The sequence below is a fragment of the Hyla sarda genome, chromosome 9 (genome assembly GCF_029499605.1).
Source record: "Hyla sarda isolate aHylSar1 chromosome 9, aHylSar1.hap1, whole genome shotgun sequence".
NCBI classification, from domain to species: domain Eukaryota; kingdom Metazoa; phylum Chordata; class Amphibia; order Anura; family Hylidae; genus Hyla; species Hyla sarda.
Genome location: NC_079197.1, coordinates 19010827 through 19028720, shown reverse-complemented (window position 1 = coordinate 19028720; position 17894 = coordinate 19010827). Strand labels below are relative to the sequence as shown.

Below are 17894 nucleotides of genomic sequence, written 5' to 3'. Positions count from 1 at the left end.
ATTTTCACCATCCCTGGGGGCACAAACCCCAGGGATTGTGAGGATAAAGATTTTAGCATATATAACGCATTGCCAAGCGTTTTATATGCTAGAATCTACTGATTGGTTCCCTTTAATTCCCCTGATAACAAAAGAGTGGCCATTTTGAAACATAACTCCTCGATCCTTCCCTCCATCGTCTATCAGAGGAGTCAGGAGGCCACTTTACATATTAGACGTCCTACCATCCTACTGGAATTGTCAGGTTCGGTAGCAGTAATCTAACATGTAACATGCTTCATAGTTGTAGGTCTAGGAAAAAATCCTTATATATCTAAGCCTAGCATTTATCACATAAAACAATGTACATAAACAATAGTGCATACAATTATTTACATTACACAGATTTTTAACAATTTACACTGATAAGAGCCCACCGAAGCCCACCTGCCATAGGAAAGTCCTCACACTATCTATAGAACGTAGATCTGTTATGTCTAACAAGAAGCAGGCAGATTGGTGAGGAGTCTGGAGGGCGGGTTCATTCTTACAGGAAAGGCTGTCAATCACTGAATAGGACCGCCCACCAGAGTCATAGACCAATGTTGTCCGATGTGCTGACCAGAAGGATATACCGTTTTCTGGGAAGGAAATCAGTAGAACTTGTAATTTGTTGATGTGAATCCCAGACTCCCCAATGCTTAGGAGTCCAGGGAAAGCTGTCAATCACTGGGTAGGACCGCCCACTGAACTGAATAGCATCAAGGAGATTTACATTACACTACAACTCGTACTGAAACTTTTTCATACATGATCTACTCAGCTTCTCCTGCTCAACCACTTTATTCCCACAGACAGAGCAGCATGCTTAAAGGGGTACTCCCCCCCTAGACATCTTATCCCTTATCCAAAGGATAGGGGATAAGATGTCTGATCGCGGGGGTCCCGCCGCTGGGGACCCCCACAATATAGCATGCAGCACCCACCGTATCTGCTTCCGGAAGCTCTGGAGGTTCTGGCTCCCGACCACGGGGACGGAAGATCGTGACGTCACAACTCTGCCCTTGTGCGACGTCACGCCCCCTCAATGCAAGTCTATGGGAGGGGGCGTGACAGCCGTCACGCCCCCTCCCATAGACTTGCATTGAGGGGGCGGGGCCTGACATCACACAAGGGCAGAGTCGTGACGTCACGATCTTCCGTCCCCGTGGTCGGGAGCCAGAACCTCGAGAGCTTCGGGAAGCAGATACGGTGGGTGCTGCATGCTATATTGTGGGGGTCCCCAGTGGCGGGGCCCCCGCGATCAGACATCTTATCTCCTATACTTTGGATAGGGGATAAGATGTCTAGGGGTGGAGTAACCCCTTTAACATGACAGACCTGTTGTATCTCTAATATACAGTATACCTGTACAGTTCTCATGTGTTAGTAGACTCATTTTATTCTGCAATAATTCACTATTATGGAGGTAATAACTGTGTGTGAAATCCCCATCAATATCTACACCCCACCTGGCTTGAACAGTGACATATACTGTAGTATGTGTGTGAACAGGGTCATGACTGGATCCACACAAAGTCTTGCAAATGACTGAAACCAGAAGGAGACATGTTATATCTCAGTGTAGGAATAAGAGAAAATTGAAAAAAAACATCAGAATTTAGAAAATCATTTGTACAAACAAGACTCTCTCCATAACAAGTCTAATCTTCAGAAACCGGGTGGTACGCCCAGAAGGGGCCATCCTAATCGTCCTCATCTGTGCTGAGGAGACGTTCTGCTGGACATTCGTTGCTGTTGGGTCTGCCTCCACCGCTCCCTTGTCCACCGGCCATGATTTTCCACCACTTCATGTAACAAATCTATGAAGTTATATTCATTATTCTCCAGTAACTGATCATCGTCATGCGTCCGTCGAAGTTCTGATCGGGCTTCTGATCCTCGACTGGGAAGACCATGTCTGCTCATACCAGAGTCCGGCATGGTATCTTTGCTTCTCGGGGTCTGTCTACTATTGCTTGACCTCTGATAAACATTCCTGGCAGGATTACCTTGTTGCCTATCCCCATTCTTCTTATCCAACACTTTACCTTGTTGCCTATCCACATTCTTGTCATCCAACACTTTACCTTGTTCCCTGCCCACAATCTTGTTATCCACCACTTTGTTCTTTGAAGGACCACCCAATGCTGGATCTTTCATGATGTTCACCTTTCTCAGAAAACCTTTTCTCTCTTCGAGCACTTGAATGGTATCTGGGAGATCCCCATAATTACGTTTTTGGAGTGACTTTTTGGACGTTTGTTTGGTTATTGGCTTCGGTGAAATATTGAGGGTTTTTAAAAAGTCCTCATATGAAGCCCTGGAATCCTTCTTATATTGGACATTCGGCCAGGATAATGCCCGTCTTATGACATGTGACTTATCCGTACTCTTTTTGACAGGATTGGTCGTGTTGGATTCTTCTCGAGTGGTATTCATGCATAAGTAGACAAAAGGCTCATCGATATTTGAGGTGGATCTGGTTGAGTAGTCATCTTCCTCTACTGGTCCCATGGACACTACTGGTGTGCGGGTGGAAGCTTCTTCCATAGGGGTTGAGTTTACATTGACCGAGGACAATGGCACAGGATGGACATTGAAAGGTTGATAGACTTTACCATGAAGGCTGTTGTAATACCATATTTCCATGTTGATCTCAGAGCTGTCTTTTGGATTGTTGCCGCCTTTGAGGGCATTAGTACCTTGTGAGATTTCACCTCTCTTTGTTGGGTGGAAATCACCTTGCTGTAAGATGGCAGCCGCCGACTTAGCCCGTCCCAATGACGAGGGGTTTTGGTTTGATGCAGACTTAATACCCATCAGGTTTGGGTTCATAATGACAACACCACCAAACGTAGGAGGAGATCTTCCCTTGGATCCAGTATTGGCCTCTCCTTTTGTTCTTTTGTCTGGTTGTACTTGTTTTTGATCTTGTTTTTTCTTCCAAAGAAGGAAAATCAGCAAAATGAACAAAAAAAGCACTGCAATAAAATAAACAATGATTTTGTTTTGGCATACAATATACAGTCAGTCTGTATAGCTCAAGTAACTTAAAGGGGTACTCCGGCCCTAAGACATCTTATCCCCTATCCAAAGGATAGGGGATAAGATGTCTGATCGCTGGGGTCCCGCCGCTGGGGACCCCCACAATATAGCATGCAGCACCCACCGTATCTGCTTCCGGAAGCTCTGGAGGTTCTGGCTCCCGACCATGGGGACGGAAGATCGTGACGTCACAACTCTGCCCTTATGTGACATCACGCCCCCTCAATGCAAGTCTATGGGAGGGGGCGTGACAGCCGTCATGCCCCCTCCCATAGACTTGCATTGAGGAGGCGGGGCGTGACGTCACACAGGGGCGGAGTCGTGATGTCACGATACTCCGTCCCCGTGGTCGGGAGGCATAAGACTTGGAGCGGCGGGACCCCCGTGATCAGACATCTTATCCCCTATCCTTTGGATAGGGGATAAGATGTCTTAGGGGCGGAGTACCCCTTTAAGTAAAGGAGTAAAAATGTATAAAGCATTGTATACCTTTCACATGATCATACACAGGTTATTGGTATTTCTGCCTTTACTACCAATTGCTGTGTCAGGTATTGCAGTAGATTGTTTTTCATCTTATCCAAGGGCCTACATGCAGACTTATGTGAAATCTTTGATAGGAATACACTGAGTTGTCTGTATATGCAAGGTTCACGCAATATCTGGGGCTGATGTTGAAGAAACCATGGCCCTTCTGATTTCTGTCATATGCCGTGTTGTGATGTAAACCACCACTGAATATCCACAAATACTGTATTTACCCCTATTCAAGCCAGGTAGGATGTAGATATTGGTGTCCATAGATCCTAATAATCAGACACCTGATTCCAGGAAATGTCTCAGATTAAATACCCAAAGTTATTTCAGCATTTCTTCATCCTTAAAGTTTACTACCCCTTTCATGCAAGATGTATACAAGGTCTTATGAACATCCAATAATGCTGATTATTTGACAATCTGGATTCTATTGCACTTTACTGAACTTATTCATTTATATACCCCAATACTTTTCCTTTAAAGGGGTATAACAATTTTTTTATACATTACTTGGGCTGGTATAAAACAGTGATACTTAACTAACTTAACTAACCCCGATCCCCCACAGATCCTGTTCCAGCAGCTTCCGGTCCCCCACTGCTCTGCTCGTTCTGCTTTAGAGATAAGTGGTCTCAGGTGGACCTGTAGTGGAGTCCTGTTTTAGCCAATGATTGGCTGAGCAAGCAGATCCTGCAGAGACATTTTGTTGGATGAGCAGCGGGAGACCGGAAGGAGCTGGAACAGGAGCTGCGGGGAAGGACAATGGTAAGTATTACTTTTTTTTTTTTACACCAGCCCTATCAACATATAAAACCTTTTAATATACAGGAATACCCTATGTATACTCTTTGAGGACATTCATTTTTGTAGTTTATTACCATTTAAGCATATATATTTTAAAAAGATGGCACTCACCCAACACCACGAAGAGCACGGGTAACACCACTCTATGGAAAACAGCTTCTGGCCTGGGCAGTAAACCAGGCGAAGAGCAATTCATCTCCGTCACATTCCACACAAAGGCTCCTGTTAGGTCTGGTGGATAGCGGCATGTCACTGAGGTTGGGTCGGACAATCTGGATGCATTCATCATCTCTACAATAAGTTCAACAGCACAGGAATTAGTCACAAACTGTTTCTGGAATGGTTAAAAAGGATAAACCATTCATAGGATATGCCATAAAAAGTGGGCATCCAACCACTTGGCCCCTCTCCTATCCGGAGATCAAAGGTTTCCAACCTCTGTTTCGCCAGCCGCCGTAGTCACATTCAGCTAAAGAATGAATGGAGAACGAGCTGCCGGGGTGAACCACCACCTACCAAACATTCTAAAGAGCCCCAGGGTTGACCACAAAGTCTGATGATGGGACCAAACTAATGGCACTCCTTTAATTATGTCAGTCAAACAAGGAGTTAGGACCAGGATCTGAGGATTTTGTCAAGCACAGTTGCACTTGTTAGGGAAATCAGTGTTTACTTGATTGGTAACCAAAATGTTTCCCATAAAGGATGCCATGTAGCTTTCCTAGGGCCCGAATGGCATACTGGCCTAGTTATGCTGCAGTGGGGGATGTTTAAAGGCAATGTAGAAATTTTTGGAATAAAGTTCCTGTAAATGGAGGCACTGGTCCCCAAGGGTAGTATAAAGATTTTATTTGCAACGCGTTTCGATCCCGGACGGGGAACCCGTCCGGGATCGAAACGCGTTGCAAATAAAATCTTTATACCACCCTTGGGGACCAGCGCATCCATTTAGAGGAATTTTATTCCAAAAATTTCTACATTGCACTTCCATCGGATAGACTGACTTCACCCCGGGAAGTGCCTCGTGGCAGCAGTCCGGCTTTTACTTTCTCCAGGCGCCACTGTAGGTGTTGTGCCCTAAGGACCCATCTCTGTCTCTGTCACCCGAAAAACGGTCCTCACTAGGGGCGCACCTCTTGTTGCCTTTTTTTCTCACCTTTCCATATTAGTCCCATACGAGAGGGGACAGTTACCAAGTTGCGATTATCACATGCGGTGAAACCACTCCTGCCAACAATGTTAATAATGTTGCTGTGGCATTATGCCCCTATTAGACATGGTTTTGCCCACTCTTGATGGTGACAACTTGGTACTCACCCCCTCTCGTCTCGAAAAGTATACTTCCAATGTGTGCCGAGGGGAGAAGGGAAGCACCATGGAAAGAAGAGGTTATATCTTTTCTGCTCCCCAGGTAACCCCTCTAACAAAATATCAAGTAAAAACAAAATAAATTCACAATCGTCTCACCATCTGGGATAGGAGACAGGAACGCACAAGTATTCCACAAATGGGATTGCTCAGTCCAAGTAAACAAAAAGTAGTCCAGCCTTCCAATAGTCAAATAAAAATGTCTTTCCTTTATTATTCAATTTAAAATGTCAGGACACAAAAAGTCTCAAACAGGAGATATAGAAGCTTGACACGTTTCATGGTTTTCCACTTAATCAGGAGCCTCCTCTTCAAGGGGTACTCTGGTGAAAAACATTTTTTTTTTTTAAATAAACTGGTGGCAGAAAGTTAAACAGAGTTGCAAATGACTTCTATTTAAAAATCTTAACCCTTCCAGTACTTATCAGCTGCTATATGCTCCAGAGGAAGTTGTGTAGTTCTTTCCAGTCTGACCACAGTGCTCTCTGCTGACACCTCTATCCATGTCAGGAACTGTCCAGAGCAGGAGAGGTTTTCTATTGGGATTTGCTACTGCTCTGGACAGTTCCTGACATGAACAGAGGTGTCAGCAGAGAGCACTGTGGTCAGACTGGAAAGAATCACACAACTTCCTCTGGAGCATACAGAAGCTGATAACTACTGGAAGGGTTACGATTTTTAAATAGAAGTAATTTACAGATCTGTATAACTTTCTGGCACCAGTTGGATTAAAAATAAATAAAAAAATATGTTTTCCACCAGAAAACCCCTAATCATGAAGTGAGCAATCAAGGTCAAAATCTTCTACAGAGATAGACCTATAATGTACATACATAAAGTATTCCAGGTAAGTAAAAATAGAGTACAAGTAGGTGCATATAGGATACCAATGTGACATGTTAAGGGGAGGATTATCTAGGGGTCTTATCTAACCCTAGCTTGATTAGTCCCCTGCCTGTTACTGCAGGTCACCAGTCCTTGTGATTGGAGCCGGCACCGGAACCTTCTATCTGATACCTGGTAATTAGGAGGGACGGGGAGGAAAAGGAGAATCAAGTGAGAGAATATCGACACAGGATCTGTGTTCACATGGAACAACCTGGTGCAATTAATAACTACCCATCAGGCTGGTATGAAATTGTGTCACATTGACAGAGCACATAACATAGTACATCTATGTACAGACCATGTATAGTAGTACATCTATGTACAGACCATGTATAGTAGTACATCTATGTACAGACCATGTATAGTAGTACATCTATGTACAGACCATGTATAGTAGTACATCTATGTACAGACCATGTATAGTAGTACATCTATGTACAGACCATGTATAGTAGTACATCTATGTACAGACCATGTATAGTAGTACATCTATGTACAGACCATGTATAGTAGTACATCTATGTACAGACCATGTATAGTAGTACATCTATGTACAGACCATGTATAGTAGTACATCTATGTACAGACCATGTATAGTAGTACATCTATGTACAGACCATGTATAGTAGTACATTTATGTACAGACCAAGTATAGTAGTACATCTATGTACAGACCATGTATAGTAGTACATCTACGTACAGACCATGTATAGTAGTACATCTATGTTCAGACCCTGTATAGTAGTACATCTATGTACAGACCCTGTATAGTAGTACATCTATGTACAGACCCTGTATAGTAGTACATCTATGTACAGACCATGTATAGTAAGTACATCTATGTACAGACCATGTATAGTAGTACATCTATGTACAGACCATGTATAGTAGTACATTTATGTACAGACCATGTATAGTAGTACATCTATGTACAGACCATGTATAGTAGTACATCTATGTACAGACCATGTATAGTAGTACATTTATGTACAGACCAAGTATAGTAGTACATCTATGTACAGACCATGTATAGTAGTACATCTATGTACAGACCATGTATAGTAGTACATCTATGTTCAGACCCTGTATAGTAGTACATCTATGTACAGACCCTGTATAGTAGTACATCTATGTACAGACCCTGTATAGTAGTACATCTATGTACAGACCCTGTATAGTAGTACATCTATGTACAGACCATGTATAGTAAGTACATCTATGTACAGACCATGTATAGTAGTACATCTATGTACAGACCATGTATAGTAGTACATCTATGTACAGACCATGTATAGTAGTACATCTATGTACAGACCATGTATAGTAGTACATCTATGTACAGACCATGTATAGTAGTACATCTATGTACAGACCATGTATAGTAGTACATCTATGTACAGACCATGTATAGTAGTACATCTATGTACAGACCATGTATAGTAGTACATCTATGTACAGACCATGTATAGTAGTACATCTATGTACAGACCATGTATAGTAGTACATCTATGTACAGACCATGTATAGTACATCTATGTACAGACCATGTATAGTAGTACATCTATGTACAGACCATGTATAGTAGTACATCTATGTACAGACCATGTATAGTACATCTATGTACTGACCATGTATAGTACATCTATGTACGGACCACAGCTGCGGATGACGGCCAGCAGGGAATCTGGGACCTCTCGTGTATCCTTTGGGGACACTACCTACTGTAGAGTTACGGGCCAATTATCCTTAAAGGGGGACTCCGCTGCTCAGCGTTTGGAATAAACTGTTCCAAACGCTGGAGCCAGCGCCGGAAGCTCGTGACGTCATAGCCCCGCCCCCTCATGACATCACGCCCTGCCCCCTCAAGTCTATGGGAGGGGGCGTGACAGCCATCATGAGGGGGCGAGGCTATGACGTCACGAGTTCCCGGCTCCAGCATTCGGAACAGTTTGTTCCAAACGCTAAGCAGCGGAGTACCCCTTTAACTATTGGACCACTGGACTACTGTTTCATAGTAAGGTTAGCTAGTCAGGAGCCATGTGACTAGCCCTGTATCAGCCATGTAGGACAATAGTTTTTCACAAAATTTCTTACCTTTCAGAAAAAGTATGAAATCCCTATGTGCACAGGAACAATTCCAGGGATTGCCGCCGAGTCTTAAGGTGCCATTTAAAGGACTCAGTGTCTGCCACTGAACTGATGAAATCTTATTGTAAGACAGGTCCAGGGACAGCATCTTGGACACGCCTAAGAAACTTTCAGAGTGAATGGAGGTGATTTGGTTTCTGCTGAGATTGAGCCGTTCCAAGTTGGAAAATCCCTGCAGCATCTCGGGACGCAGTCGTCCTATCAAGTTATTGGCCAGGGTGAGATTCCTCAAGGTCGCTGGGTCATGAAACCAGGAGGGGGACAGGGCTGTCAGGCTGTTATCCTGAAGCTCCATATTACCTAGACTCCGAAACTGCTGAAACGCCCCCGATTCTATGGTGTGGATCTTACTGCCCTTCAAGGTCAGACTCAACACAGACTTTAAATTGGGGCTGGAAAACACTGTTGAATTAATGCGTCCGACATCCCTTTCTTCAAAAATGAGAATCTCGATACCTTCAATGTAATCTGAAATTCAAGTAAAAGAGTGAAGTGTTACTCATTGGACAAGACCAGATTATTCTCCATTACTCTCTCACTGGGACCATAAGGGTTAATTCATCTTTAATCGTCTTTACGGCAGTGGTCTCAAACTGCGGCCGTCCAGATTTTGCAAAAATTCAACTCCCAGCATGCCCGGACAGCCGTTGGCTGTCCGGGCATGCTGGGAGTTGAAGTTTTGCAACATCTGAAGGGCCACAGTTTGAGACCCCTGCTGTATGCTCTTACTGCAATTCTGTAAATCAAATAAACCGTAACACATCATAAAAGTGTAACTACTTAAATGGGCACCGTCAGATACAAAAACTTCTGATATGTTGTAAAGCATGTATAACCAACAGGTTTTGTAGTTGCTTTCATTAGAAAATTTTCAGTATTTCATACTGAAAAAGCCAGTCAAACAACTGCCCCCCCTACCTGCTTGGACACATACTAGTCCTGCTGTGTCCATGAGTCATCACCTATGTCATGGACACACTTCCTTGATTGACAGCTGTGAGTGCAGGAATCACAGCTGGAGGAAAAATCCTCCCACTGTCAGCTTGTGTCCGGCTACTGTCAGTGAGGACATGCTGGGAGTTGTAGTTTTGCTAATGCTAGGGGAGATGTGAGAAGACCGCATACTGAGGGAGGGGGCGGAGACCTGCACAGTGAGGCCACACCCCCTCCCTTTGAGAGGAATTCAGACTAGTGAGCTAAATTAAAAGTGTAATAAAAAAATTAATAAAAGGTGCTAGACACATAAAAATTAGATGTACATGGTCAGAATTAGGTGCTGAGTGATATATTAAAAAAAAAAAAATTTTGTTGGATCCGACGGGTACACTTTAAATGGTGGGGACGTCTGTCACTTCTCATACCGATAAAGTGTAACTGTCTTATTATAAAAAGTTTTTTATCAGTTGAAGTCTAGTCTAAGACCCCGGCCGGTCGGTAGAACCAGCTGCCGCACACTTCTTTCCCCCGCTCTGTGTCCATGTGAATAGGATGGTCCTATAGATTTACATTTGGAATAAATCCTGGTCATGTGACACAGAGCCGAGAGAACATACCAAGCGTGGACTTCTCCCAGATCCTTCTACTGATCGGTCGGTGTCTCAACACTCAGACCCCGACCAATAAAAATTCTATAAATTATCAAACTTTTTTTTTTCTAATGACGGGAACATTTATCACCAAGAGATGGTACAAACCAAGCAGCATTAAATGTAAACCAGAAGTGACAAGCTTCCTGTACCAGTCTGAAAAGCCTTGCAGTAGCGGATCTTATCCCCATAGGCTGTGGTGCAGGTAGCTCGTGAGCCCGGCAGCAATCCCCAGAATAGAAGTAATGCAGGAAAGACTGAAATAAAAACAAAAATGAAAGAATGAATCTTTGTGGAATATCACTTGTACATACATCATACAACAATCACATACATAAATGACATATATGACCTGTAGATACATTATATAATAAGCCCATATATATATATATATATATATATATATATATATAAACAATCACATAAACCACCTGTAGATACATGATTGTTTGTTTATCTCTCTCTCTCTCTCTCTCTCTCTCTCTCTCTCTATATATATATATATATATATATATATATATAAAAACAATCACATACACCACGTATAGATGCATCACATACTTACACAAAAATTAACACATACACCATCTGTAGCTACATTCTATACCTATATAAATAAACATTCATATACACCACCTGTAGATACATTATATACACACACATACACACAGTGGGGCAAAAAAGTATTTAGTCAGCCGCCAATTGTGCAAATTCTCCCACTTAAAAGATATGAGAGTTCTGTAATTTTCATCATAGGTTATAACCTCAACTATGAGAGACATAATGAGAAAAAAAATCCATAAAATTACATTGTCTGATTTTTAAGGAATTTATTTGCAAATTATAGTGGAAAATAAGTATTTGGTCACCTACAAACAAGCAAGATTTCTGACTCTCACAGACCTGTAACTTCTTCTTTAAGAGTCTCCTCTGTCCTCCACTCATTACCTGTGTTAATGGCTCCTGTTTTGACTTATCAGTATAAAAGACACCTGTCCACAACCTCAAACAGTCACACTCCAAACTCCACTATGGCCAAGACCAAAGAGCTGTCGAAGGACACCAGAAACAAAATTGTAGACCTGCACCAGGCTGGGAAGAATGAATCTGCAATAGGCAAGCAGCTTGGTGTGAAGAAATCAACTGTGGGAGCAATTATTACAAAATGGAAGACATACAAGACCACTGATAATCTCCCTCAATCTGGGGCTCCAGGCAAGATCTCACCCCGTGGTGTTAAAATGATCACACGAACGGTGAGCAGAACTCCCAAAACCACATGGGGGGACCTAGTGAATGACCTGCAGAGAGCTGGGACCAAAGTGACAAAGGCTACCATCAGTAACACACTACGCTGCCAGGGACTCAAATCATGCAGTGCCAGACATGTCCCCCTGCTTAAGCCAGTACATGCCTGGTCCTGTCTGAAGTTTGCTAGAGAACATTTGGATGATCCAGAAGAGGATTGGGAGAATCTCATATGGTCAGATGAAACCAAAGTAGAACTTTCTGGTAAAAACTCAACTCGTCGTGTTTGGAGGAGAAAGAATGCTGAGTTGCATCCAAAGAACACCATACCTACTGTGAAGCATGGGGTGGAAACATCATGCTTTGGGGACGTTTTTCTGCAAAGGGACCAGGATGACTGATCCGTGTAAAAGGAAAGAATGAATGGGGACATGTATTGTGAGATTTTGAGTGAAAACTTCATTCTATCAGCAAGGGCATTGAAGATGAAACTTGGCTGGGTCTTTCAGCATGACAATGATCCCAAACACACCACCCGGGCAAGGAAGGAGTGGCTTAATAAGAAGCATTTCAAGATCCTGGAGTGGCCTAGCCAGTCTCCAGATCTCAACCCCATAGAAAACCTTTGGAGGGAGTTGAAAGTCAGTGTTGCCCAGCAACAGCCCCAAAACATCACTGCTCTAGAGGAGATCTGCATGGAGGAATGGGCCAAAATACCAGCAACAGTGTGTAAAAACCTTGTGAAGACTTACAGAAAACGTTTGACCTCTGTCATTGCCAACAAAGGGTAAAAGGGTATATAACAAAGTATTGACATCAACTTTTGTTACTTTGTTATCAAATACTTTTCCACCATAATCTGCAAATAAATTCTTTAAAGATCAATGTGATTTTATGGATTTTTTTTCTCATTCTGTCTCTCATAGATGAGGTTATAACCTATGATGAAAATTACAGAACTCTCAGCTTTTTAAGTGGGAGAACTTGCACAATTGGTGGCTGACTAAATACTTTTTTGCCCGACTGTATGTATAAACAATCACATACATCACCTGTAGATACATTGTATACATATATATAAACAAATCACATTCACCACCTGTAGATACATTATATATACATACATATATACATATAAGCAATAGCATGCACCATACATCATATATACCACCTGTAGATATATTATATACATTCATATAAACAATCACATATATATATGTATATATATATATATATAGAACAATCACCTCCACCACCTATAGATACATTGTAGTATAATCACATACAATCACATCCACCACCTATAGATACATTGTAGTATAATCACATACAATCACATCCACCACCTATAGATACATTGTAGTATAATCACATACACCACCTGTAGATACATTATATATATATATATATATATATATATATATATAGAACAATCACCTCCACCACCTATAGATACATTGTAGTATAATCACATACAATCACATACACCCCCTGTAGATACATTATATATATATATATATATATATATATATAGAACAATCACATCCACCACCTATAGATACATTGTAGTATAATCACATACAATCACATACACCCCCTGTAGATACATTATATATATATATATATATATATATATATATAGAACAATCACATCCACCACCTATAGATACATTGTAGTATAATCACATACAATCACATCCACCACCTATAGATACATTGTAGTATAATCACATACAATCACATACACCCCCTGTAGATACATTCTATATATATATATATATATATATATATATATAGAACAATCACATCCACCACCTATAGATACATTGTAGTATAATCACATACAATCACATCCACCACCTATAGATACATTGTAGTATAATCACATACAATCACATACACCATCTGTAGATACATTGTAGTATAATCACATACAATCACCTCCACCACCTATAGATACATTGTAGTATAATCACATACAATCACATACACCACCTATAGATACATTGTAGTATAATCACATACAATCACATACACCCCCTGTAGATACATTATATATATATATATATATATATATATATATATATATATATATATAGAACAATCACATCCACCACCTATAGATACATTGTAGTATAATCACATACAATCACATCCACCACCTATAGATACATTGTAGTATAATCACATACACCACCTGTAGATACATTATATATATATATATATATATATATATATATATATATATAGAACAATCACCTCCACCACCTATAGATACATTGTAGTATAATCACATACAATCACCTCCACCACCTATAGATACATTGTAGTATAATCACATACAATCACATACACCATCTGTAGATACATTGTAGTATAATCACATACAATCACCTGTAGATACATTCTATACATATTCCCTTCTAGTGCTGTGTATACAGGCGGTATTATATAACATACCGTTCATGTTGTCGGCTCGAGGAGCACAGATACCGCCTGAATGACTTGATGGAGGTTGAGATGATAACTAGGGGCAGGTCAGACTAACATCATACTGGGTCTCCCACATAGTCTCCAGGGGTAACGCTTAGACTCGGCGCCACACATGGTCAGTCGCGTGTTACGCTGATTTGCATCTGTTAATGATCTGCTCCCCCGCTGCCCTCTACATCAAATCATTGGAATTTCTTTAATACTACATTTACTTATTATACAATTATACTTCTTATACTAGGGTCACGTTCACATCTGTCTTTCTCTTTCCATTATTCTGCTCTGTCATTGAAGCTGATCTGTCACATGACAGGTTTCCATCATGGCGTGTTACCGTAGTGCTGCATGCAGGGCTATTTTATCCAGGATTATTTATGGCGACCCCCATGGACACTGTATTATAGGCTGTCTACCCCCATGGACACAGTATTATAGACCCACTACCCCCATGCACACAGTATTATAGGCCCACTACCCCCATGGACACAGTATTATAGGCCCACTACCCCCATGGACACTGTATTATAGACTGTCTACCCCCATGGATACAGTATTATGGGCCCACTACTCCCATGGACACAGTATTATAGGCCCACTACCACCATGGATACAGTATTATGGGCCCACTACTCCCATGGACACAGTATTATAGGCCCACTACCCCCATGGATACAGTATTATGGGCCCACTACTCCCATGGACACAGTATTATAGGCCCACTACCCCATGGAAACAGTATTATAGGCCCACTACCCCCATGGATACAGTATTATAGGCCCACTACTCCCATGGACACAGTATTATAGGCCCACTACCCCATGGAAACAGTATTATAGGCCCTCTACCCCCATGGACACAGTATTATATGCCCACTACCCCCATGGACAGTATTATAGGCCCACTACCCCCATGGACAGTATTATAGGCCCACTACCCCCATGGACAGTATTATAGGCCCACTACCCCATGGACACAGTATTATAGGCCCACTACCCCATGGACACAGTATTATAGGCCCACTACCCCATGGAAACAGTATTATAGGCCCACTACCCCATGGAAACAGCATTATAGGCCCACTACCCCATGGAAACAGCATTATAGGCACACTACCCCCATGGACAGTATTATAGGCCCACTACCCCCATGGACACAGAATTATAGGCCCACTACCCCCATGGACACAGAATTATAGGCCCACTACCCCATGGACACAGTATTATAGGCCCACTACCCCCATGGACACAATATTATAGACCCTCTACCCCCATGGACACAGTATTATAGACCCTCTTCCCCATGGACACAATATTATAAGGCCAATACCCCCATGGACACAATATTATAGGCCCACTACCCCCATGGACATAATATTATAGGCCCACTACCCCCATGGACACAGTATTATAGGCTTACTACCCCATGGACACAGTATTATAGGCCCACTACCCCATGGACACGGTATTATAGGCCCACTACCCCCATGGACACAATATTATAGGCCCTCTACCCCCATGGACACAGTATTATAGACCCTCTACCCCCATGAACACAGTATTATAGGCCCACTACCCCCATGGACACAGTATTATAGACCCTCTACCCCATGGACACGGTATTATAGGCCCACTACCCCCATGGACACGGAATTATAGGCCCACTACCCCCATGGACACGGTATTATAGGCCCACTACCCCCATGGACACAATATTATAGGCCCACTACCCCCATGGACACGGTATTATAGGCCCACTACCTCCATGGACACAGTATTATAGCCCCTTTACCCTCCATGGACACAATATTATAGCCCCTTTACCCTCCATGGACACCATATTATAGACTCTCTACCACCATGGATACAAAATTATAGGCCCACTACCCCATGTATTTTAGACCCTCTACTGCCATAGATAACAGAATATGGATCCTCTACCCTCATCAACACTTTGTGATAAACCCCCTACCTCCACGGACACCATGTTATAGACCTTTTATATAGACCCCCATAGACACTGTGTTATTGACCATCTCCCCTCATGAACATTGTATTATAGACCCTCTAACGCCATGACCACCATGTTATATACCCTCTATACCCCATGAACACCATGTTATAGACCCTCTATCGCCATGACCACCATGTTATAGACCCTCTACCGCCATGACCACCATGTTATATACCCTCTATACCCCATGAACACCATGTTATAGACCCTCTACCGCCATGACCACCATGTTATAGACCCTCTACCGCCATGACCACCATGTTATATACCCTCTATACCCCATGAACACCATGTTATAGACCCTCTACCGCCATGACCACCATGTTATATACCCTCTATACCCCATGAACACCTTGCTATAGACCCTCTACCCCTGTGGACACCACATTATTGACTCTCTACCCCCATGAACACGGTGTTAAAATCCAAGAGACCTCCTAATGGACACAATCTTCCAAAAAATTCTGCTATTGACGTACCAGACTCAGGAAATCATAAAACAACGTGTGCCATCTTATGGGACGATAGAAAACCCTTATGGAACAAGATGACCTCCACAGCTGGTGTCTATTCCAACCTATAAAAGGAACAGATTTAATCATAGATGTATATTACATGCAACTCCCTAATCTACTCCTATGGGTGTAACCCAGACACATGTAGAGGATAGCAGCATAGTCTTCTCTATTACAGGTGGTGCCATCAGGTTATAGCACAGGGACTGAAGGAGTTAACCCTCCTGCGCAGCGGGACTGGGCGGCAGAACTGATGAAGCATCTCCAGCCTTCATGTACAGACATGACAATACCGTTTAAGGATTTGTTAATATTTTACTACAAAGCTCAGATATCTGCTCCTGAGGTAGCGAGTAACAACCAAAATTGTCTCCAGTACAGATCTTTAAGGGGTACTCTGGTGGAAAACATTTTTTTTTAAATGAACTGGTGCCAGAAAGTTTAACAGATTTGTAAATGACTTCTATTATAAAATCTTTACCCTTCCAGTACTTATTAGCAGCTGTATACTAAGGAGGAAATTCTTTTCTTTTTTAATTTCTTTTTTGTCTTGTCCACAGTGCTCTCTGCTGACACCTCTGTCCGTATCAGGAACTGTCCAGAGCAGGAGAAAATCCCCAAAGCATACTTATGCTGCTCTGGACAGTTCCTGACATGGACAGAGGTGTCAGCAAAGAGCACTGTGGACAAGACAAAACATTCATTCAAAAAGCAAAGAATTTCCTTTGTAGCATACAGCTGCTAAGAAGTACTGGAAGGGTTAAGTTTTTTTTTTAATAGAAGTCATTTACAAATCTGTTTCACTTTCTGGCACCAGTTGATTTAAAAAAAATGTTTTCCACCAGAGTACCCCTTTAACTTTGCTCTTGTCACAAATCAGCTTAGAACAGTGTTTCTCAACCAGGGTGCCTCCAGCTGTTGCAAAACTACAACTGCCAGCATGCCCGAATGCACGATATGGGGAAAATGTGCGATTGCGATTTTGGGCCTAAATATCCAATCGCCTCCATTTCACATCTACCTACCCATTTTTTGCCCACCGCCTATTTCACATCTCCCCTTGTCACATTTCCCCCTCCTGTCTCATTCTTGTACTGCAGTAATACACTGGGTTTCCCGAGCGGATTTCAAATCTTCCGCGGGACCCGGGAAACCTAGTGTATTGCTGCAGTACAAGACCTTTCCCCATCAGCCAATCACTGGCTTGACACGTGACACCACTGCGGCCAGT

At 42.3% G+C, this 17894-nt stretch overlaps 1 protein-coding gene across 5 annotated transcripts in view; it reads right to left on the bottom strand.

The window, feature by feature from the left end:
* The window catches only part of LOC130291873 (uncharacterized), a 31167-nt gene extending 14442 nt beyond the window's left edge, over positions 1-16725 (bottom strand). For 2 of the 5 annotated variants that reach the window (XM_056541295.1, XM_056541297.1), the window contains exons 1-5: positions 16628-16725; positions 14106-14310; positions 10550-10654; positions 8758-9279; positions 4519-4698 (exon numbers count right to left, since the gene is read on the bottom strand). In XM_056541295.1, the coding sequence (XP_056397270.1) occupies positions 4519-4698; positions 8758-9279; positions 10550-10654; positions 14106-14112 (814 nt within the window). In that variant the 5' untranslated portion in view covers positions 14113-14310; positions 16628-16725. Of the gene's footprint in view, positions 1-4518; positions 4699-8757; positions 9280-10505; positions 10655-14105; positions 14345-16627 lie in introns of those variants that run through there. The other 3 variants (XM_056541298.1, XM_056541296.1, XM_056541299.1) reach the window with 3 other exon arrangements.
* Positions 16726-17894: the final 1169 nt, after the last annotated feature.